Source organism: Notolabrus celidotus, chromosome 4, assembly GCF_009762535.1.
Source record: "Notolabrus celidotus isolate fNotCel1 chromosome 4, fNotCel1.pri, whole genome shotgun sequence".
Taxonomy (NCBI): Eukaryota; Metazoa; Chordata; class Actinopteri; order Labriformes; family Labridae; genus Notolabrus; species Notolabrus celidotus.
The window spans coordinates 3,210,543-3,235,256 of NC_048275.1; the positions used below are offsets into that span (position 1 = coordinate 3,210,543).

Below are 24,714 nucleotides of genomic sequence, written 5' to 3' on the forward strand. Positions count from 1 at the left end.
ATTGATTAGCAAACAATCAGAATCAAGAAGGGGTGGAGCTTCTGATACCAACTTTGTCAACAAAAATGGCAGAGGGCCGTTGTCACAGCGCTCTTTTGAAAACAGTTCAACTTTTGGAACACTGCCACACTCATTAATGTCACTTCCTAAACACCGACCAATCAGAATCAAGATGGGGTGGAGCTTCTGATACAAACTTTGTCAACAAAAATGGCGGAGGGTTGTTATCGCAGCGCTCTCAGTTAAAAACAGTTCAATTTTTGGAACACCGTCACGCTCATTAATGTCCCTTCTTTATTACCAACCAATCAGAATTGAGAAGGGGCGGGACTTCTGGAATCAACAACAACAATGGCGTACAACCCGTACGGAGGAGAAGAGTTATCACACTCGTATTTTTGAGTTACAATTTTCCACTTTAGAGCTGCTGCTGATGCTAAGATACAATTTCTATCAATATATTTTACAGTTTCTTGTTGAAATGCCGTTTAATAAAAGCAGGGAAGTGAAAGTGCCTTGGGACAACTTTGGAAACCCTTTGTTTTGCACTCGGAGCGCCAACGACCTCAATTTCAGAGCGCTTCTCAGGGGCGTTTACTCTTGGGCACCTTAGTCTTCATGCAATCTAGAAATCTTGCATCTTAAGTGGATAATTAATGTTTTAAATGGAGGCTAATGGAGATTGGCTTACTTTTTGGGTCAGCCTCTAGTGGCCCCTACAGGAACTGCAGTTTTAGGCACTTCTGTAACATCTCCTTTAGTTCCTGCCTCATAAACACTGACTATTGCATGTTTATGGCTTTTGATAACCTCTCATATATCATCGTCCTTCCTGAAGCACGTCATCATGGCTCATCTTCATCAGTGTGTAGATTAACACACATTAGTGTGGTTGATTTTTATTCTCCACATCAGGGAAGTAGTCTCTCAAATCCCCAGCTTGCCGGCACCATACCCCTCCTCCTGTTCTGTGGCTGTGTTTGGCAACCAGAAAATATCATCTCCCTCATCAGGAGGATTATATGGAGCTTATTTTCCTGTGATTTCAAAACCATTAATGTCCAAATGTATTGGTTGCTGACCCACGACCTTTTCTCATCCGCTGACAAGTGAAACCGGACTCATCACTTCTCGTCTCAGGCTCTTTGGACCTCCGGGGTCTGGGTCACGGTTTGGTAGTGTTTGTGCTTTCCTTCTGTCAGACTCGTATGATCCAGTGCCACTTAGAGAGGGAGAACAAGGCTGAGAAATGAGGCATTTCCGGGGCCCAGGGGTTTGTTCCTACAGCACAGTGGATTACATTACAACTTACAAAGGCGAGACGTGACTCATTTTTTAATAAACCTTCTGCTCTGAACGCGGTCCCAGACCATCTTAGCATCTAATCTGAAAGGAGGAAGCTAGCAGGCAGGATTCAAAGCTTCTGGACGTGTCTTTGCAGCATGTCACATATTTGTCTGACTATATCTCTACTTTAAAAAGGTAGGGCGTTTGAACTCATCAGATTTGTATTGTTGCTGAATGGAAAAAGGAAAGCTTATCAAACATCAGGTGGAGAGAAATCTGTCTGTGTCTATTTTTAACTTGGACTTTTCTCTCATGCAACAAATATGAAGCAAAACAGGAAGAGATTGAAAACATGACTTTATCCTTGGAGTATTTTCATGGGCATTCTTCTGCTCATACATTGAAACAATATGGTTAATGATACAATAATTTCTACCAGGAACAAAATGATGGACATGTGGTGCAGCTTTAAAAGAGAAGACGTCAAATAACACAAAAACACAGCTTTATAACTACAGGACATTTCTGACTAAGATGCATTTGGCAACAATCTATGAAACCGTTTTATAAACACAATAAACATCTTTACATATGGGGGTAAATAACCAACTTTTAAGGAACACTGACAGATCTGCAGGGTTCCCACGCATCCTGGAAAACAGTCCAACAATTCTCCAGTCATTGAAAACACATGAAAAAGTTCTCCAACAGAGACGACAGCATCATCTTAAAGGGCTAAATGATGCCAGTCAGGACCGCTCTCATCAAAATGATTTAATATCTGTATGCAATAAGTTATATTTGGTGGTATGGCTCTGTTCTGGGAGCTCCCTGCCCTTCCATGTGCCTATGTGGAATGCCAAAGCCTGAGGCGGGGAGAGCACACCTCCCCTCTCTTTTGTGTACATACATGTAAAGCCAAGGCAGGGAGAGCAGCAGCAAAGACCCCAAACGGACTATCACTGACAATACATATGACACTGATCAAATCAGACACAGCAGGAAGGAGGAGCTAGGGTGGAGGAGGTGAAGTGGCTTGCAGGGGGAGCAGCAGGAGAAGGCAGGCAGAGCATTTTAAATAGAATGGCCATTTCGCTATTTGCTGATTGGATGTCAAATTATGAGTCACTGCTGGTTGCAGTAGTTTCAGTTAAGTGTTTGGCATGCAAAGGTTTAAAGTTTGGGATCCAGTTCTGGCTTGGAGTGCTTGTTTCAGATGGGTTTTGGGGCATTATTGGGAGAGTTTGATGAGGAAGGCCAAAGTGTTAGAACTTAGAATGGCAGCCAAACCTTGGCTAATGCTGGGCGAACACAACTACCAGTGCTGCACCAACTATATCATGACATGAATTGTGTAACAACAGGTTACACAAAACCTTTAAGTTTTAACCACCATAGTGTCAAATACAGCTGTTCCTCCATTGTTCTTGTTGTATTGATCTCTAGGAAATAGTTGGAACCCTGGATCCATCTTCCACCAATGTTTCTGTCTCTTCACATCCTTCCTCTTTATCATCAGATGGCCATCACTTTCCGTTGTGGAGTAGTTTCCAGTGGAGCCGTATTCTTTTCAGTCCAGATTGATGGGATGGGATCAGGGTTGACCATGTGCTGCAGGAGGAGAGGGTGTATCTGGGAGGTGAGGCTAGGGGAGGGCTGGCGGAGAACCACAATTTGAGCGCTGGGTCCCTGCCGCAGGATCTCTGTCAGCTCTTCTGTTGTGGAGTTAATCACTGGAACGCTGTTCACCTCCACCAATCTGCAAAGCCAAAGACACACATTCAGAAGTTATTTCAAAACAACTTGAAAAATGAGAAGTCCAACGACATCTTATTACAAGTTACTAAAAGTAAATAAAGCGACCTCTTGAGTAAGAAAGTAACTCCAGGGTGGAAATGCCTCAAACCTGCATTTTTTCCAAAGGGCAACAGGGGGCGACTCCACTGGTTCCAAAAATATGTGAATTATATTGAAGCTGGTCTAAAACGCCGCAGCTCGAGTACTGACCCCCTATAAAATCATCTGTTCCTTCTGAGAGGGTTAGGGTTAGAGTTCTTCTCAAAGACCAGGCAAATTCTCACTGAGAGGAAAAATCAGATCAGCCCATCCAAGCTGAGGCATCTGATTCTTCTCAATGCCAACCTGAGGACATTGCTACAGTTTGGTTCTGGTTCTGTTTGCTTGAGTTTGGTTCTGATTCGGTTCTGATTCGGTTCTGGTTCGGTTCTGTTCCGGTTCTGGTTCGGTTCTGGTTTGGTTCAGTTCTGGTTCAGTTCTGGTCCGGTTCTGGTTCGGTTCTGGTTCGGTTCTGGTCCGGTTCTGGTTCGGTTCTGGTTCAGTTCTGGTTCGGTTCTGGTTCGGTTCTGGTTCGGTTCGGTTCTGGTCCGGTTCTGGTTCGGTTCTGGTTCAGTTCTGGTTCGGTTCTGGTTCGGTTCAGTTCTGGTTCGATTCTGGTTCGGTTCTGGTTCCATTAAGTTATGGTTCCGTTCAGTTCTGGTTCGGTTCTGTTCTGGTTCGGTTCTGGTTCCGTTCAGTTCTGGTTCGGTTCTGGTTCGGTTCTGGTTCGGTTTTGGTTCGGTTTGCTTGAGTTTGGTTCTGGTTCTGTTTGCATGAGTTTGGTTCTGGTTCTGTTTGCTTAATTTTAGTTCTGGTTCCAACCCTAACCCTAACCCAAACCCTAATCCTAACCCTAACCCTAACCCTATCCCTAACCCTAACCCTAACCCTAACCCTAATCCTATCCCTAACCCTAACCCTAACCCTAACCCTAACCCTAACCCTAATCCTATCCCTAACCCTAACCCTAATCCTATCCCTAACCCTAACCCTAACCCTAATCCTATCCCTAACCCTAACCCTAACCCTAACCCTAATCCTAACCCTAACCCTAACCCTAATCCTAACCCTAACCCTAATCCTAACCCTAACCCTAACCCTAACCCTAACCCTATCCCTAACCCTAACCCTAACCCTAAGCCTATCCCTAACCCTAACCCTAACCCTAACCCTAATCCTAATCCTAACCCTAACCCTAACCCTAATCCTAACCCTAACCCTAACCCTAACCCTAATCCTAACCCTAACCCTATCCCTAATCCTAACCCTAACCCTAACCCTAATCCTAACCCTAACCCTAACCCTATCCCTAACCCTAACCCTAACCCTAATCCTAACCCTATCCCTAATCCTAACCCTAACCCTAACCCTAACCCTAATCCTATCCCTAACCCTAACCCTAACCCTAATCCTAATCCTAACCCTAACCCTAACCCTAACCCTAACCCTAATCCTAATCCTAACCCTAACCCTAACCCTAATCCTAACCCTAACCCTAACCCTAACCCTAATCCTAACCCTAACCCTATCCCTAATCCTAACCCTAACCCTAACCCTAACCCTAACCCTAACCCTAACCCTAATCCTATCCCTAACCCTAACCCTAACCCTAACCCTAACCCTAATCCTAACCCTAACCCTAACCCTAACCCTAACCCTAACCCTAATCCTATCCCTAACCCTAACCCTAACCCTAACCCTAATCCTAACCCTAACCCTAACCCTAATCCTAACCCTAACCCTAATCCTATCCCTAACCCTAACCCTAATCCTATCCCTAACCCTAACCCTAACCCTAACCCTAATCCTATCCCTAACCCTAACCCTAACCCTAATCCTAACCCTAACCCTAATCCTAACCCTAACCCTAACCCTATCCCTAACCCTAACCCTAACCCTAACCCTAATCCTATCCCTAACCCTAACCCTAATCCTAATCCTAACCCTAACCCTAACCCTAACCCTAACCCTAACCCTAACCCTAATCCTAACCCTAACCCTATCCCTAATCCTAACCCTAACCCTAACCCTAATCCTAACCCTAACCCTAACCCTATCCCTAACCCTAACCCTAACCCTAATCCTAACCCTATCCCTAATCCTAACCCTAACCCTAACCCTAACCCTAACCCTAATCCTATCCCTAACCCTAACCCTAACCCTAATCCTAATCCTAACCCTAACCCTAACCCTAACCCTAACCCTAACCCTAATCCTAACCCTAACCCTAATCCTAACCCTAACCCTAACCCTAACCCTATCCCTAACCCTAACCCTAACCCTAATCCTAACCCTAACCCTAACCCTAACCCTAATCCTAACCCTAACCCTATCCCTAACCTTAACCCTAACCCTAATCCTACCCTAACCCTAACCCTAACCCTAACCCTAACCCTAACCCTAATCCTAACCCTATCCCTAATCCTAACCCTAACCCTAACCCTAACCCTAACCCTAATCCTATCCCTAACCCTAACCCTAACCCTAATCCTAATCCTAACCCTAACCCTAACCCTAATCCTAACCCTAACCCTAACCCTAATCCTAACCCTAACCCTAACCCTAATCCTAACCCTAACCCTAACCCTAACCCTATCCCTAACCCTAACCCTAACCCTAATCCTAACCCTAACCCTAACCCTAACCCTAATCCTAACCCTAACCCTATCCCTAACCTTAACCCTAACCCTAACCCTAATCCTACCCTAACCCTATCCCTAACCCTAACCCTAACCCTAATCCTAACCCTAACCCTAACCCTAACCCTAATCCTAACCCTAACCCTATCCCTAACCTTAACCCTAACCCTAACCCTAACCCTAACCCTAACCCTAATCCTATCCCTAACCCTAACCCTAACCCTAACCCTAATCCTAACCCTAACCCTATCCCTAACCTTAACCCTAACCCTAACCCTAACCCTAACCCTAACCCTAATCCTATCCCTAACCCTAACCCTGTACCATAGTGATAAACAGATAACACTTCAATCTGAATCCAGTAAATCCCACTTGTATCCTTTAAAACAGAGTGTCATTTCATTCCTTGTGGACTCAACATGACAGCATTTAGACTTTTCAAGTAATTGATCTTAAACGCTTTCAGAAAATTAACAGTAGCAAGACTCACAAATGGTATCATAACAATGGTGTATATGCTGTTTTTAATGACACAGCACAATTTTATAGATTATTAGAAATGTATTCAAATTATTTCACGGACCCCCACGCTATGGTTCGTGGACCCACAGGGGTCCCAGGACCCCACTTTGGGAACAACTGTGTTGAAGGAAGTTTTGACACAGGGATCAGCCTGTGTTGAGAGCAAAAGAAGTGAAACATATTGGCTGTTGTGCGACCCAGACTCCCATCAGCAATTACCTGACAATGATTTAGCTTTATTTAATCTCAGTAAAGAGACATCTGCTTGCAAATACCTCAAACAACTTATTTAAGACACCACTCAACTCAAACTTCAGTCTCGCTTCTCAAGCCTCCAGTTAGACGTTAAACATTGGCAGAACAGGCGAATGTGCATCAGCTCCGTTTCCAGATAATGTAACTTCTGGCGCCAAAAATTACAAGATTTTGCGTCCAAAATGTCAAATTAGAGGCGTGTTGGTGACATCAGGTCGGCTAGATTGTCTTCTTTTATTCCTGTGGTGTCTACATTATCTTTAATAACATTATTTTCTCAACTTAAACTTAATATCTGTAAACCCTATAGAGCAAATCTCTCAAATCTGTCATAATATGAAATGTTTATCTCACTACAGCAAAGGAAAACGTCTTTAATCCTGTTTAACTAGAAACAAATAAATACAAATAATGCACAAATCACAGAGACTGAAATATTTTAAAAATCCCCTCTGCACAAAGGTTTTGAAAAATCCCCTTAATAAGTTTTAATTTATGGCAATGTGGATAAAATCTGACAGAGAAATATCAATCTGTGGTGTGTTTTCATTAGCTGGCATAGATGAACACACACAGCGAGGCTCAAAGACTTTCCTGTCTCTGCACTGTCATGCACCTTTCTCTGTCTTTGGCAGGATGCTCCCAAAGAGTGATGTCAGCCGCACTGTGTGTGTGTATATATGTGTGTGTGTGTGTGTGTGTGTGTGTGTGGTGTGCACTCACGTGTCAGAGAGTGTTTGGTTTATAAGCATGTACATGTTTTAACGCAGTAATTACTTAATTATACAAAATTCTTTCATCTGCTGCTTTCACTCTCTTGTGCGTCCAAGTATTACACGGCACTGTTTGCTTGTTTTGGCGCCAATATCTGATGGGTTTCCATAGCTACCGGGAAGAGAAAAACAGAGTGATGACAGAAAGGGGAGGGATGAGCTCAGCGGCGAGGTGGCCTCTTGTGAACTTTAACCAAACCGTTTGTCATTAAGCCTGAATACATAACCCGGTGTGTGTTCATGTGTTACCTGTCGTCCACACAGAGGTTAGAGTGGTCCGCCTTCACCACCACGAGTCCGCTGCCTTCTCTGAAGCAGCAGGTAAAGCCATAACGGCCGTCAGGGTTCAGGTTCTCTTGAACAACCAGCAGCATGGCGGGAGACTGCGGCGACACCAGCTGACTCAGGCTGCCGATGGCAAGACTCTTTTTCCGAGCTTTCTCCTGAATCACAGAAAGATGGGTAGATGTAAGGCATACGCTGCTTTAGTGTGATGTGTTCCTACTTTGAAGACGGAGGCCATCTTAGTGGATTCAACAACAATGACAGAAAACATATCAACTAAAGCTAAAAACATTTCAACAGTCAGATATAAGAACAGAAGAGTTGCTTAAGAATGACATAAAGAGGATAAAAGGCACTATAAGGGACCTGATTGCAATCTAACGCCTCAACCGCTCTCTGCCCTAACCCTGACCACTCGGGCTTCATACCTAACCCTGACCCTGACCCTGACCCTAGCCCCAACCACTCAGGCTTCATACCTAACCCTAACCCTAACCATTCGGGCTTCATACCTAACCCTAACTCTGACCCTAACCCTTACCACTCAGGCTTCAAACCTAACCCTAACCCCAACCACTCGGGCTTCATACCTAACCTTAACCCTGACCCCAACCACTCGGGCTTCATACCTTACCCTGACCACTCGGGCTTCATACCTAACCCTAACCCTGACCCTAACCCCAACCACTCGGGCTTCATACCTAACCCTGACCCCAACCACTCGGGCTTCATACCTAACTTAACCCTGACCCTAACCCCAACCACTCGGGCTTCATACCTAACCCCAACCCCAACCACTCGGGCTTCATACCTAACCCTGACCCTAACCCTTACCATTCGGGTTTCATACCTAACCGTGACCCTAACCCTAACCACTCAGTCTTCATACCTAACCCTAACCCTGACCCTAACCCTAACCACTCAGTCTTCATACCTAACCCTAACTCTAACCACTCAGTCTTCATACCTAACCCTAACCCTAACCCTGACCCTAACCCTAACCACTCAGTCTTCATACCTAACCCTAACCCTGACCCCAACTCTAACCACTCAGTCTTCATACCTAACCCTGACCCTAACCCTAACCACTCAGTCTTCATACCTTACCCTAACCATGGAAGGTGGTTGGTGCATTGTTTTACACCTCTAACCCTAGTGCACAAGTTAATTCTAATTACAGCAAGTGGTTCTGATGTACACAGAAAGCAGGGGTATGACATAAGCTTGGTTTATACTTCTGCGTCCACGTTGTTCTGCAACTACGGCAAAATATTTGAGGGCAGTGTGGTCTCTTTCATGGTCAGGTCGTCTGTTTTTTCTCAGCGATTCCAAACACATTATGTTGATTTAGAGCTGATACATGATGCCGTTTATCATACAGCAACACATTTTTTTAAGCTATATTTTTGGGCATTTCTGCCTTTAATGTAAAGGACAGCTGAAGAGAGACAGAAAGTGTAGGGAGCAGAGAGTGGGGGAAGACATGCACTAAATGGTTGAGCCTGGGAGTCGAACCTGTGACCGCTGCAAGGAGGACTATAGCCTCTGCATGGGGCGGCAGCTTAGGCCACTAAGCCAACGGCGCCCCATTATAAATCGACTATTACATGATGATTAAATGCACGGCCGACTATATGTCAAGACATGCTGTAAAAGCAGGAAGTATAATGCCGTCCAGCCGACCAATCACAGGGCTTGTGGTCCGCAACCTTGCGATGCGTGGTTACATTTTTAGGAGGTGCATGTCAGGCTACGTGGACCTACGACGCAGGCTATGGCATCGATTTGCAGCAGAAGTATAAACCAAGCTTTACTTTAAACAGCTGAGTCTTTGAACCATGCAGGGAGTGTCACTAGGCTGGAAAAGGGGCTGGACCCTTTAGTGCCTTAAAATCAGTTCTAAAACTTAGAGATAACCAGTGCAGGTGTGCCAGAACAGGAGAGATATGATCTCTATGTTTTCTTGCTGCAGCATTTTAGCCGAGATGGAGACATTCGAGGATGAGACAGGTATGAAGAGAGTTGCAATAGTCAAGTATGACAACAGGTCTGTCACCAAATTGAGTTTGAAAATATTGGTGTCTAAGATATCGTCAAATATCCAATATTGTGCAAAACTCATTTATTAAAAACAGCTTGATTTTTCTCTTCCAACACTCTTTGAAGACAGCGCTGATTCACATTTGTAACCCAGCCTCTGATTGGTCAACAGAGAACATCAAATACTTTTATTATTATGATAAATATAGAAATATTTGATTCTTATACTCCATTTGTTGATCATAAAGACACATCAGTGTTAATTGCAGCCTGTTTCACAACCAGCTAAAACTCCTCACTGAAGCTTTAATGTTTATAACACCATGAGGTCAAATATCTGTAAGATCTCAAAGGTTAGTCATAACTTCTTTGAGATTATGTAACAGCTTAATTCTTGGAAGGAAGCCTCAAAGACTGCAGACACAATAACAAGGGAGTCATCAATGCATTACATTGATGCTGCTTTAAAACCAGAGGACCACCTAGATGTAATGATTAGCTCTGGAGCAGATCACACTGAAAGTAGCTCGCAGGGATCAGTAAAAACTTGTGAGTCTGACCGCTGAATTCCAATCCTCCCTCCTCCCCCCTCCTCCCCCCTCCACCCCCCTGCGCCATGTGAATGCCTCGCAGCAATGGATGCCGCCTTGCCTGTGTCAGGGGTCAAATCTAAGGCCTCCCTCTCCTCAGACAAGCAGGCCAGACAGGATATATTCGCGGAAACGCAGCTGAAGCCCCTTGAAAAGCACCCCCTAATGCGCATGATTTTCCCTTTTAGTTCGCCTCAGTGTTGGACAGCAGCCAGGAGGCCAGGGAATTTTCTCTTCATATTTGCCTTGTTTATTTAAAAGATCTGATTAAATCCTCGACTACCTGGGCCAAACACAGGGCACGCATCCTGAGTACACACAAGACACGTCCCACTGACTCTTAGTGAGCGATTCAAAGTTTAATATTCAAACATTAAAGATCAGTGAGGCGAGATATGGCGGCTCACGACAGGTGTGACAGTGTCTTCTTAAACTCAGGGGGAGAATGTTGTGACAAAGACACAAAGAAAATTTTTACAAACTTTGAGGGAAGGAATCCCTTAAAGCCCAAAAATACAAAATTATTAGAAAACATTTGTCTTGATACAATTTAATTATGACATGCCCAGTGATGAAATAAAATAAAATGGGATATTGAAGATTTTTTTTCTGCAAGTTAATACTACTACTACTACTACAACTACTACTAATAATAATAATTAATAAATACCATATGAAATATCAAAAAATATTGTGGTATAGTAGATTTTTTCTGCAGGATAATGATAATAAATATAATCATATCAATGATAATAATATATTAATAAATAATTAAATATAAATAAATAAATAAATAATATAAAATTTTGTGATAAAGCTTTTTTTTCTGCAACTTAAAAATAAAATATAATGATAATAATTAAGTTGAATTATTATTATTATAAAAAGTAATATATTATGTATTATTAAGTAAATAAAATAATAATAATATTAATAATAATAATAATAATAATAACAATAATAATAATAATAATAATAATAATAATAATAATAATAATAATAATAATAGCAGTCTTTTCAAAACAGGGTTACAAAGTTCTTTACAATTAAGAAAGAAATTGAAAGAAAAATTTAAGGAAAACAAATAAAAAGAAATAAAACAAGGTTGGATAATACAAATAACAAAAGATTAAAAGAGTAAAATTATTTTTTAAAAATAAGAAAAAAATAATATTAAAAGGATTTGATGATTTACTGATTTCCCAATCATTTTTCTTTTAATTTTACATTTCTATAAAATACAAATAAAAGAATATAAAACTAAATTATAAAATCATGCTTTGATGCTGCCTGATAAAGACTAAAAACCTCTTGATTAAAACACGCTCAGGTGACATCTCCTTTAAAAGAACAAAGAGATTTAAAGGAGGATAAATAAGTTACCAATCTGATCTCCTCTGAGATGTTCTTCCAGAAGCTCTTTATATATCTGTTTGTTTACAGTCTTCATAGTTACATTAATAAAAGTAACCATAACAATAATTCACCTTGCAGATAAAGTCACACAGCCCCCTCAGCAACTCTTGACTCTTTCTTTTCTTTGGCCCACTCTTTGAATCCTCTCTGTGATACGAAACACACACTTTGTTTTTTTGTGTGGGACTAATGTTTCCTCACAAAACATGCTGATGCTTTGTTCTTTTACTTTTTAGTCCTCACTCCTGCACATGTGAGAGTAAAGATAAGGTGGGAACATTAACTCTTCCAGCTTCCTGTGTTTGGGTGTCTGTGTTTGGTTTAATAAATGTTCCGAGCTGAAGAAGTGATTTGAAATCATTTCCGTCACTTGTTGTCCTTCCCTTCCTCTCTTTCCTCTCTTTCTTCTTCCCCTCGGTTTCTCTTTCTCCTTTCCTGTCGGCTGCTTTATTGACGCTCCCCAGTCGCAATAGATCCTGGAGATTAGCCGGCCGATGATGAAATATTTCCTTACTGTCTGCAATGCGGGGCAGCCTACGAGAGCAAATACAGGGCGGTCTGCTCCTTATTAGAGCAGCAGCTCCATCAGTTCCCAGGCTGCTCCTCAGCTCTGACCTGTGTGTTAACTCTGATTAGGTCATATGATAAACATTAGCGCTGCTGCTTTTCCCACAAACTCAGCACCTAAAAAAGCGTGGCCCCGGGGCGGCAACGTGACACGGGGCACCTTTCAAAGCCGAAGCCGCGTGTGTCCTTTCATGGCACCTCGTTAGGGCTTCTCCAACGGGATAAAAGAGCCACATTAAAAAAGAAGTGGGCTCCTCCGGGGATAGATGGAGATAGTTTTACACATGCTGGCCCATTTCTCCTTTGCTCCCTCTCAGTGGCTTTTGTCACACACATTCCATTGTTGGTATGGTCACAGGCTCTCGGATGTCAGCGCTAAACATGATTTTCTCAGGAAAAGTGCGTGTTCATCTGAAGGAATTCACTCAGGCTTGTGTGTCCACTCTCACAACGGGACTAACTGCACAGCTTAATGAAACAGAGAGCACTGAAAGGGGCTTTGTGTTGTCACTCAGGGGAACAGTGCAGAGGAGATCAAAGATGATGGATATGATATTTACTGCTGTGGTCTCCCACATCAGGAAGTTGTTACCACCTCTCCCAGAGTGTGATAAATCTGCCGCTAGACAATGTAAACTAACAAACATGTGAACTCTGCAGGTTCACCTTTCACTTTGGGCGACCATTAAAACCTAGACCTTAAGACTGGTACCTCTGCGTGTTCTAATAAGCTCTAAAACATCAGGAAAACATCTTGTTACTGCAGCAGAAACGTCCTAAAACATCAGATTTTATAATAATGTTTGCAATCCCAACATCTCCATTCTCTTTCATACAGTTTCCACTACTGAATGCAGTTATTGCTTCTTCTTTTTTTACATATTAACTTCATAAAACTTTCCCACTCTTTTCCAGAGATCATTTTCCAGGACATTTCAAGGACATTTTCAGTGATGATCAAGCTGCTAAATTTTGTTCCTAATTTAGTTCCTAAATAGTCTAATATGTTCCTCTCAGTGGAAGTCTACATTGAAGACATGCAGTCTATGGCTATCCATGCAATCATCTCTTACATGATTAAAAATGATGGCAAATTGATTATAGAATAATGCAACCACAGATGTACAGCACTTCACTTTATTAGTGCAACCAAGCAACAATGATGGGCAACTCTCATCTCAGCTTTCTCTTTTCTCAAAAAATATTAAATTAGCTAATTAAAAAACAAAAGAGCCAGCAAAGGACTCTGGAAGCTTCCTTACTGAAATAAATAAATAATAATAATAATCAGAGGATCAGTGCAGAAATTTACCTAAGTAGAACTGAATGACAAAAATGCCCACAAATGTTGAATGGGGATGTGTTTTTTTTAACCTTGTTAGATAGTCATGTTGGAATAATTTTCCAGGACATTTTACTTTTTCTCCCATTTTCCAGGACTGGAAAACTGGTCGACTGTTTTCCAGGTTTTCCAGTTTTTCCAGGACGCGTGGGAACCCTGTTTGTGCACATTGAATGTGAGGATGTCCATGTCTCATTAGAATTACCTGATCATTAGGGGTGTAACAATTCTTTTTAACAATGATTCGATTCGTATCATGATTCGTGGTTGCCGATACGATTAAAGGACGATATTGGTTCATTTAGAACGATACGATCCAAAACGATTCAGTGATTGTGAAATAAATCCCTTGATACTGGACAGTCCTAGAGTCCTGTTGTTTCTTGAAAGGGAATTAGGTATAAATTAATGAATTGCTTGTGAGGCCTGAGGCTTCTGCAGAGCTGATGTTACCTTGATGAACGCTGCAAGAGGGGGCGGCTGTGTCTCAGTGGGTAGAGTCGGTCGTCTATCAATCGAAAGGTTGGCGGTTTGATCCCAGCTCCGCTAGTCACATGCCGAAGTGTCCTTGAGCAAGACACTGAACCCCGAATTGCTCCCTTTGTTGTTCAGAGGTGTGTGAATGTGTACGAATGAGATTAGCTAACACTGATGGCCCCTCACTACATAGCAGCCTCTACCATCAGTGAGTGAATGGGTATGAATGGGTGAATGTGACGAGTAGTGTAAAAGCGCTTTGAGTGGTCAGGCAGATCAGAAAAGCGCTATTTAAGTACAAGTCCATTTACCATTTACAATTTACCAAGAGGTGCCTGGACGGTTGGCGTTTTGTGAAATCCCACGGCGCCTTAGTAGGTGGTTGGATAGATGTGTGGTGTTGCCGTGGTAACTTTACTTGACCTTTACATATCCCACAAACAGCGAGCGACCTATTTAGAACATCTCCATCTTTGCAGAAGCCAAAGTGTTTCCACACGCTGGACCGCGATGGTGGCTTGATAATGTCTCACTAGCCGGCTTCTCCTCTGCCGTCCGCCATGCTATTAAAAGTGTAAGTCGATGTCGTAGATGAATCGTTACACCCCTACTAATTATCAATATTTGTATCATTGTATGCTAGAAATGCCGGTCACATATCGTGTCTAAGCTGCAGTTCAGCCTCCCTCCACTAGCTGGGGCTGCAGCTCTAGTTAATGGCTACTGCTACAATGCTGTGAAGCTCTACTACCTGGATGTAAACGAGCACAGGTGACAGATAAGTTGTATTTAGGCTGTGTCTGGTTAAACTGACATATAACCACCAGAGAAATGAGGAACCAGCACAGGCATGAGGACCTTCACCTGCAAGGAGGACTGAAGGCTGGTGGTGCTAGCTCTGCTAACTGTAGCCACACTCTGCTCAACTTGGACTCATTTCTAACCTTTGGATTAATACAATTTTCATTTCAGTACTAATGACTTAAAAATACGTTGCCAGCTATACTCCTTGTTTGCCTACACCTTTAAGCTCCACCTTCTCTCCCTTATATGGTCACTTCTGGCTCCAGAAAACCAACATGGCTGTGGTTAAACACTTCATTTAACTGTAGCAACACTCTGCAGACCAATTTGACTTGAGACATGAGTCGTGTTAGACACATTGGGCTAAATTTTGGCTGTTTTTTTTTTAGAGTTTTATTACCTTGAGACTCGGCTGTTAGTTGCATTTAAAGTTTCCAGTTAAACCAGCAGGACATTAGGCATTTTAAGTGTAGTTCAGCTGGTTTGTAAATTTGCATTCTGCCATGCACGCTCTCGGAGTAATGTCCAGGCATGTTCAGGACATCAGTGCCCGTGTGTGAAAGAGGCTTATGTTCCACCTGCAGCTGATTAAGCTCGACTGATCCTCACTTTGCTTTCTGAATAACACAGCCGAGGAAATAACTCACAACAAGTGTAGGTACATTTATTCTGACCAACATTACCTTCACATAGCTTTCCTGCAGAGCGCTCTGGAGGTGAGCCACCTGTCGGGTGAGATGAACGATGGAGATTTCCTCTTTGAACACCTGACAGTTCAGCTTCATCTTCTCCAGGAGACGGACGTCCAGCTGTCTGAACGGGGCAGGAAACACGTCACAGAGAGATACAAGATATACGCATCATTAAAAGTATACTTCAATTAAATTAAGGTTTTATGAGGATTAAACAGGTTTAAATTAACATAATACATAGTTTTTTGTCTGGTGGTATTGAAAAGCTTTGCACCAAGGAAGGTCTTCATATATCTGCAATTTAACTCCTGACGGACGTTAGAGAGACGTGCAAGTATCGCCGCTGCCTTCTTTTCTGTCATTGGATTTGGCGAGTCCAAAGTCATGTCCCTAAATAGTCTTAAAAGACTCATATTTACTAGACTTGTCTACTTATTCTTGATTTGTTTTTACCCAAGATTGTATAAAACATGGACATAGTCTCAGGGTTGCCACCCATTGGTCTCCAAAGATGGTGGTCGCCATATTGGAAATGCAGAGTCCAACAAACTTCCAGTTGATGGAAGTACAGTTGTGTTTTTGCACCAAGCGTTAAACATGCTTTAATAAAGGCTGCTTAATATGGGCGTTAACAGTGTTTATATACTAGCTCGACAGAAGTTAGGTTGAGTCCAGAATATTTAGATCAACCTCACTTTGGAGTCTTTAATCTAAAGTCTACATGTCTCCAGAAGGTGTAGTAAAGACCGTCCTACTTCTTCTTGTGAGCAGCCGAGTCGTTCACGTTGTCTCTGAGCGTCTGCAGACTCTGCCTCTTGTCGGTCAGTCGGCTCTTCACCAGCTCCAGTTTCTGCTTCAGCTCAGCAGAGCCGAGTCTGTCCGCGCTCGCGTCTCCGTCCATGCTCTTTAACTCAGAGCAGAACGCCACCAGACCGTGGTGGAGCTCCTGGACCTGTGGAGTCAGAGGATAAGTGTAGAGCTCATCCTATACCATTATCTGCATCTCTGTGTTTTTATCAGCATAAATGAGATATTTTAACCTGCAGGATGACGTTTTGGAGAGAATCCACCTGCTGGTTCAGCTCCCTGATTCTCTCTTCTTTAGCCGGCTGGGTCACTTGGACGTTTTTGTTCATGTTGCCGTTCTCATTCGAGCTGTTGCTCCCTTGGTTGTCTTGTGAAGCAGGATCTGACTTTCCCTATGATGCAAAGGGAAACAAGTTAAAACCTCTGGTGACCCAAATCAACAAAAACGTTCTATATATGATATTTACAGTCATATGAACATACTATTAGATATATAAAAATATTAAAACTGAACTTCAATCCATTTTTGAAATATTATCAGTCAAGTTTTGGATAATGTTCTGACTCTAGGTTAAAGTGGGCGGGGTTAACTTGGATATTTATGAGGACCGTCGGACAGATGGAGTCATGTGACCGAGGTTTTCCCCGCGGTAATCACTGAATCAAGGATTCTCCTCCTCCTCTCCTCATCCATGTTGTCTTTCCGGTCCTCTGAAAACCTCTGACCTGTTGACTCCAGGCCTGGCTCCGCTCATCATGACTTTGGTTTGTTCAGTCCCTCCAGGATTTCGCGGGAGTTTTTTGTGATTGTTGCGGCCCAAAAAGCCTGAATTTGCGACAGCTTTTTGAAAAAATTGCTGTGCAAGTTGCGATTTTTTTTTTTTTGCTTTTTTCCCCCAATAACATCTCAGGGGCAAGTAAATACTCTAAATTACAGTTTTTTTTAGAAAACATTCTTAATGTGGCCACTGTGAATGTGTTTTGATTCTCTTTATTCACAGAAAAATGCCATGAAAAGTCTGTATTGCACATTTACGACGGTCCCTGAATGCACCTCGCAGTGACAGAGGCACTTGACAGGCAGTTCACGCACTCTGAAATGAATCTGCATCTTTGTTGACCAGGAGTTGATCAAAACTTACTGAATGTGTCTGATGTCTCACCAAACTGGATTAAATCAAGCTGTAGACGCAGAGCTTTTTACGGTGATGGCGGCAACAACGGCAAACCTCAAATATTAAACAGACGTCCCCCCGGTTGTGTCTTTGTCACTAACGCACACCGGGGGGTAAAAATCATCAATGAAGATGAGACAGATGCATGGAGGTGAGGAGAGCTGGTTCATGAAGTACACCTGCTGCAGGTAGAGACCAAGCTAACACTGAGCCCCTCAATCTATAAATAACAACGTTGTCATGGTCACTTGTCCTGCCTGCTGTCCCCTCTCTTCACCCGTTCTCTCTGCGTGTTTTGTTGTTGAAAAGTGCCGATCAAGTGAGGACTTATGTTTATGTTCCAAGGAAGTGAAATTGATGACAAAACTGATGACGTGCAGGGGCTGAGATTAAGGTAATTGGTCAAAGTTGCGAGAAAGTTGCGGTGATTGTATAAAATTGCAAGGCCGCGAAAAAATCGCGCTGATTGGTTGAATTTGCGTTGATAGTTGTGATCGCGAAATCGCAACTTCCTGGAGGGACTGTTTGTTGTTGTAGTTAAGTGAAATACGATCTGGTGATAACACAGAGTGTTTTATTCTGAAAATTAACCGGATGTTTTCATTTTGTTTTGGTGAAACCTGACTTCCTGTCCCGCTCCATCTGCTCTGTTGAGATTGAAGCGTCGTGCTCCAGAGCGGATCCAGTGGAAGTTAACACACTGACTAGAATAGAAACCTATCAGATCCAGATCTGTGACACAGACACGGATGTTTATTTTCACTCAGACTCTGGTGAGTTAAAGCCTGGTGCCTTACATATATCTGTCAGCTTAATAATGTCACCTTTTTGCACATGTGGAGCTCCAGCTGTCTGTTATCAGAAGTCGATGTCAGCAGACTCCCAATCTGCTGCTCCAACAGAAGGTCCTCTGCTGAATCTTTGAATCAAAGCACACACACACACTCAGTGTCTGTTTCAGTGATAAAGACCACTTCATGCACTTCTCTTCTTTTATTTCCCACCTTCTTTTTCCTTCAGTATGAAGAGGCTCTTGTCTTCCGTCATTCCCAACATCTTCATACATGAGTCCATGATTTTTCCAACTGTTGTTTCCTTCGGGGTTCTGAGATGAACGATTCGCTCTGATGCTGGAACACGACACGACAGTAAGAGTTAAGGAAGCAGGTTGATGTGTTTCAGCTCATCAGACACATATTCGACCTCTCCACTAACCCATGCACTCACCGTTGATGGTGATCTCTATTAGCTGGGAGTTCCTCTGTGCAGAGATATTCTGGCTGTTGTTCCTGAGGTGGAAAAAGGTCACATCATTCATAAAAGGCTTCATTTTGCTTTTATATATTCTTGTTTTGCATCTGAGAGTCTCCACCTGAGCTTGAGGGAACGCCGATTCATGCTGAGGCAGCTCACGTGAGGAGAGGACTTGGACTTGCTCATCGACACTAACGTTGCAGTGAATGCCTCGACATTCTCAGGGCCCAGAGACTCTGCAAGAAGAAGGATCATTCTCACTCACTTTATTCACAAACTGCCAGGTTTAATTTGCAATATGTCACGCTGTAGTGATGAAATGTTACCCAGCAGAGAGTCCAGTCTCTGGCTGACGGTGTTAGGAGGGTGCAGCTCGTTGTAAATGGCCGACAGCAGCAGCTCTCTCTCCTGCAGCGTGTTGATGTGGAGGACGTCCAGAGTGTCCAAATCCACTGACGCAACGTCTGCTCCGCACAGTTTGGCTTCTGAAAGAGAGAGATATGATCGCTTCAGTAAATCCCACAGACAAGGAAATGTAATCCACAACAAAGATTAACAAGAGATCTGATAAAGAGGGCGAGACAAGGCCATCTGTGCACGGCTGAAAAGGAAAATATCATGATGTGAGAGCGTGATTTAATTATATCAAAATGACCGCAAAGTGAAGCAAATCATATCAAATAATGAATCTGGACGGCCTCATAATTGCTCTCACCGCAGGAGGAACTTGAGACGTTACAGATTATGAAGTTTGAACGGTGACAGCCTTATTGGAGAAAATTTAAAACCAACCAGAAAAATCCAGGAACCTTTAGATCCAGGAACTAAATGTTTCCTGTGGTCCACTTGGTCTAAAAGTGTTTCACTCAGCTTAAAAGCCATGTCAGAGATGGACCGGTGTTCCAGTTTAAAGAGCGACCCTGTTAACTGGAGACTCCCAGCCGGATGCATTCCTCACAAACGTCTTTAGACGATCATTAAATATCTGATGAGGATATTTGGAGAATAAAAACTAAACTAGGATGCATTCCCGAGGACTCCTTCTGTGTTTCAACAGCTGTTGTAAACTCCACAAACACTGACACGTTCAGCTGAAGGTCTCCAGTTTACAGGGTCACTCTTCAGACTGGAACACCGGGAGCTGACAGAGACGCAGTCACACTGTCAGGCTCAGAGAAGACTGATGTTCAGGAGGTATTAAACCAAGAGAATCACAGGTGTGTGTGGTGTTATTGTGGACGGAGGGGGAAATAAAAACACTGAGGGTACTCGACCAATTGCAGGCCCCACCCCCAGTTCCTGGAAAGTACTGACCCCCAGAGCAGGAACTTTTCAGGGAGCGATTAACCTCCCTGGTTCCTTTTGCATTTCTGTAATTTCTGGATTTGAAATTCACTGCAAATGACCTTCTATATCTAAAACAAAGATGTAATGAGATAATATCATATTGAAGGAAGTCCCCTGATTCAGGCTCATCGTGCTGCACATATTTGAGACCCATGTGCAAAGAAGATGAGCTCAAATCCATGACAGGAGCAGAATCTTAAAAGATATCAACATGTGATTCATGCAGCCATGAAGTCCTGAAACTGAGAACTTACTTCAGGCCCCTCACTGTTGAGATCTGATCTGTGGTGAGGATAAATCACATCGTAAAACTTAATAAACTTATTTCCTCTGACGATTAAAGTTTATTGATCTGTATCACAGCACTGTTTTGATTTGATCTTCTGTAAGGATTAATCAGATCTGCAACATCTGCCGTCGTTATGTACCCGCCGAGCCGAGACAGGAGAAGAAGAAAGTGTTTCACCTTTGATGAAAGGGAGACATTTCTGCAGCCCGATGCTCGTGAACCACTGACAGACTTCCTCTGGGTTCATCTCACGGAGTCGTTTGGATTCTCTCTTGTTGGTTTCCTGTGTGGAGACAGAGGTTACAGTTATTATAGCTGCTCTGATACTGAAAACAAACTGATCAACACGACTAACAGATCAATAACCAGAGTGCTGCTACGATGATGATCTATTGATTTAATTACACTGATATCAAAGAGGGACTCTGCTCCAGCCACAACACACATCTGGGGAGAACAATGTTATTAAAACACTGGATGGATGGATGGATGGATGGATGGATGGATGGATGGATGGATGGATGGATGGATGGATGGATGGATGGATGGATGGATGGATTTCCCAGTAGAGGGATAGATTTTTGATGGGAAGATGAAGGATGGATAAACAGAGGGATGGATGGATGGATTTATCAGTGGATAGATGGAAAGAAGGGTTGGTTGGTTGGATGAATATGAATGGATGGATGGATGGATTGAAAGGTGAATTGATGGACGGATGAATGAATGGGTGAATGGATTGATGGATCAATGAGTGGGTGTACGAATTTATGGAAGTGTGTTGGGATGAAAGGATGAATTTACGAGTGGACTGATGGATAATTGAGTACTGATGAGTGGATGAATGGATGGATGGATGGATGCAAGAGTTGGATGCTTAGATATATGACTTGATAATTGGATGGATGGATGGATTGATTGATGGATGGATTAATAAGTGGATGGATGGATGAATTTCCCAGTAGAGGTATGGATTTTTGATGGGAAGATGAAGGATGGATACACAGATGGATGGGTGGATGGGTTCATGGATAGATGGATGAAGTGATGCAGGGATGAATTTATGGATGGATGGGAGGAAGGATGGAAGGATTCATGGATAGATGGATGGATTCACTAAATAGATGGATGGATTAATAAGGGGAATGGATGGATGAATTCCCCAGTAGAGGGATGGATTTGTGATGGGAAGATGAAGGATGGATGGATGGATGGATGGATGGATGGATGGATGGATGGATGGATGGATGGATGGATGGATGGATGGATGGATGGATTGAAAGGTGAATTGATGGATGGATGAATGAATGGGTGAATGGATTAATGAGTGGGTGTACAAATTTATGGAAGTGTGTTGAGATGAAAGGATGAATTTACGAGTGGACTGATGGATTATTGAGTACTGATGAATGGATGGATGGATGGATGGATACAAGAGTTGGATGCTTAGATATATGACTTGATAATTGGATGGATGGATGGATTGATCCATGGATGAGTTTTGATGGGTAGATGATGGATTCATGGATTGATGAATGGATTAATAAGTGGATGGATGGATGAATTTCCCGGTAGAGGGATGGATTTCTGATGGGAAGATGAAGGATGGATACACAGATGGATGGGTGGATGGGTTCATGGATACATGGATGGATGGATGGATGAAGTGATGCAGGGATGAATTTATGGATGGAAGGAAGGAATGATGGAAGGATTCATGGATAGATGGATGGATTCACTAAATAGATGGATGGATTAATAAGGGGAATGGATGGATGAATTCCCCAGTAGAGGGATGGATTTGTGATGGGAAGATGAAGGATGGATGGATGGATGGATGGATGGATGGATGGATGGATGGATGGATGGATGGATGGATGGATGGATGGATGGATGGAAAGGTGAATTGATGGATGGATGAATGAATGGGTGAATGGATTGATGGATTAATGAGTGGGTGTACAAATTTATGGAAGTGTGTTGGGATGAAAGGATGAATTTACGAGTGGACTTATGGATAATTGAGTACTGATGAGTGGATAATTGGATGGATGGATGGATTGATCCATGGATGAGTTTTGATGGGTAGATGATGGATTCATGGATAGATGGATGGATTAATAAGTGGATGGATGGATGAATTTCCCGGTAGAGGTATGGATTTCTGATGGGAAGATGAAGGATGGATACACAGATGGATGGGTTCATGGATACATGGATGGATGGATGAAGTGATGCAGGGATGAATTTATGGATGGAAGGAAGGAAGGATGGAAGGATTCATGGATAGATGGATGGATTCACTAAATAGATGGATGGATTAATAAGGGGAATGGATGGATGAATTCCCCAGTAGAGGGATGGATTTGTGATGGGAAGATGAAGGATGGATAGACGGATGGATGGATGGATGGATGGATGGATGGACGGAAGGACGGACGGACGGACGGATGGATGGATAATCTCTGATGGATAGATTCATTGTTGGATGGATGGATGAACTTAAGGGTGGATTAATCAGTGGATAGATGAATAGATTCCTGAGTGGATGACTTGATGATTGTAAAGATTGTTTCATGGATTCATCTTTTCATGAACGGATGAGTTCATGGATAGAGGGATGAGTGGAGGTATTTACGGATGGTTGGATTGTTGGTTGGATGAATAGATCAATGATTTGATGACTGGATTTTTGATGGGTAGACGATAGATGGACTCATGGATTCATGAGTTGATAATTGATAATTCCATCATGGATGATCCCAAACTGGAGAAATAACTTCAGACTTAATAAACCCTGACTCTAAAACAAATCTAAACATAAATTCAGATGTTCATATGTTCGTATACCTCCTCACACGTAGAACATTCTCTCCTAACATAGATTTTAAATCTGTTATTTACAGACACATTTAAAGAGTTAAATTACTTTCTGAATCCATGAAGACAAACGATGCTGGGAACTGCAGAGTCAGCTGAATGTGACGCACAGTAATGAATCACACTGCGTGTACGAACTCATTTTTAATAAGAGGCGAAGCTTCAAGACAAAACATGGCTTAAGTCCTCGACACTTAATCACAGTCTGTGTCCCTGATTCATTAAAAGCACGTATGACTCCATGTTTCATCATCTCGCAGCTGATAAATTCATCTCTGTGTTTAACTGTAAACAAATGTTTAAGAAGGACAAAGAGATGTTTGCTTAGCTGAGAACTTAAACACAGGTTCAGTGTGATCCTTGCATTAGTCACAGACTCTGTGTATGGTGTTCATGGGAAGAGAAGCACTGAGTTTCCTGCTCTCAGTGGAGGCTTTACAACCTGACAGTGGAGTGATTAGAAGAACTGATGTGAGGGGATATCACTGTCGTGTTTTAAGACAGCAAGGCTTAAAGAATAAACCCTGATGGATCATAATATTCCAAAACCTGATAAATAATCCAGAGTTTCAGCCGTGGAGGCGAATCTGAGGTCCCAGTGTGGGGCTCTAGTGTGAGGCGTGGCTGCTCCAGATACATGTTGCAAAGATTACCAGAGATAAATAACAATAATAGAGATAATAGATGCAGGACGTGAGCAATTTACCGGTGAAAAAACTGTTCCGTTTTGTGTTTCAGCTCACACACGGATCGCTAAGGATAGGAGAAATCTCGCTTGGCAAATCCTGGACACATAGAGTAAAATCCAGGGACTATATGCAGAGTCATTGCTTTGACAGATCAAGTGATCTGGGAAATATAAACAGAGCATATTCTGTAATTGCAGCAGCTCTGGGCTGCGTGCTGATGCCACCCTGAAGGCCCTGCTTTGATGGTTTACAGTACCTTCTCGGGGAAGTTTCCATTCTGATCCGTAGACTGAGGCATATATGATGCTGCAGGAAGAGCATAAAAAGAGCACTTAGTAGTATCTGAGGCCGAGGGGGGAAAATGAATCACAATCCATCTTCTCTCCCCTGAATACTTACACATGATAGCACACAGCATCACAAAGATTTATTACTCTTTTGTCTTCAATCGTGGATTTTAACATGGAAGTGTTATTTTTCTAAGATGTTTGAAAATGTGCGCCTGTGGTCTGATCAGTGTTGACCAATCAGGTATCAGCAGGATTCAAGACAGTCTAGCTGCAGACCTCAAGGCCGGAAACACATGGAAAGAGTTTCAAAGTAAAATCATGTTGAACCTCTCTCTCTCTCTTCACCTCCCTCTATCCCTCTCTCCAACACGGTCTCAGCAGATGTGTGTCTAACATGAGTCTGGTCCTGCTGGAGGTTTCTGCCTGTTAAAGGAAGTTTGTCCTTGCCACTGTAACTT

General features: G+C 42.7%; 2 protein-coding genes across 2 annotated transcripts in view; both read right to left on the bottom strand.

The window, feature by feature from the left end:
* Positions 1 to 2,265: 2,265 nt before the first annotated feature.
* On the bottom strand, positions 2,266 to 17,094 carry LOC117811348. Its single transcript, XM_034681582.1, has 6 exons — positions 17,059 to 17,094; positions 16,566 to 16,724; positions 16,281 to 16,477; positions 15,517 to 15,646; positions 7,562 to 7,755; positions 2,266 to 3,046 (listed from the first exon to the last, which is right to left on the bottom strand). The coding sequence occupies exons 2-6, from the start codon at positions 16,659 to 16,661 to the stop codon at positions 2,803 to 2,805; spliced, it is 861 nt and encodes a 286-aa protein (XP_034537473.1). The 5' UTR covers positions 16,662 to 16,724; positions 17,059 to 17,094; the 3' UTR covers positions 2,266 to 2,802.
* A 1,133-nt stretch (positions 17,095 to 18,227) lies between these two features.
* LOC117811799 overlaps positions 18,228 to 24,714 on the bottom strand; it is a 59,664-nt gene continuing 53,177 nt past the window's right edge. The window contains exons 5-12 of the mRNA XM_034682273.1: positions 24,223 to 24,272; positions 20,575 to 20,680; positions 19,088 to 19,246; positions 18,880 to 18,997; positions 18,735 to 18,796; positions 18,512 to 18,637; positions 18,332 to 18,426; positions 18,228 to 18,239 (exon numbers count right to left, since the gene is read on the bottom strand). Of these exons, the coding sequence (XP_034538164.1) occupies positions 18,228 to 18,239; positions 18,332 to 18,426; positions 18,512 to 18,637; positions 18,735 to 18,796; positions 18,880 to 18,997; positions 19,088 to 19,246; positions 20,575 to 20,680; positions 24,223 to 24,272 (728 nt within the window). The remainder of the gene's footprint in view (positions 18,240 to 18,331; positions 18,427 to 18,511; positions 18,638 to 18,734; positions 18,797 to 18,879; positions 18,998 to 19,087; positions 19,247 to 20,574; positions 20,681 to 24,222; positions 24,273 to 24,714) is intronic.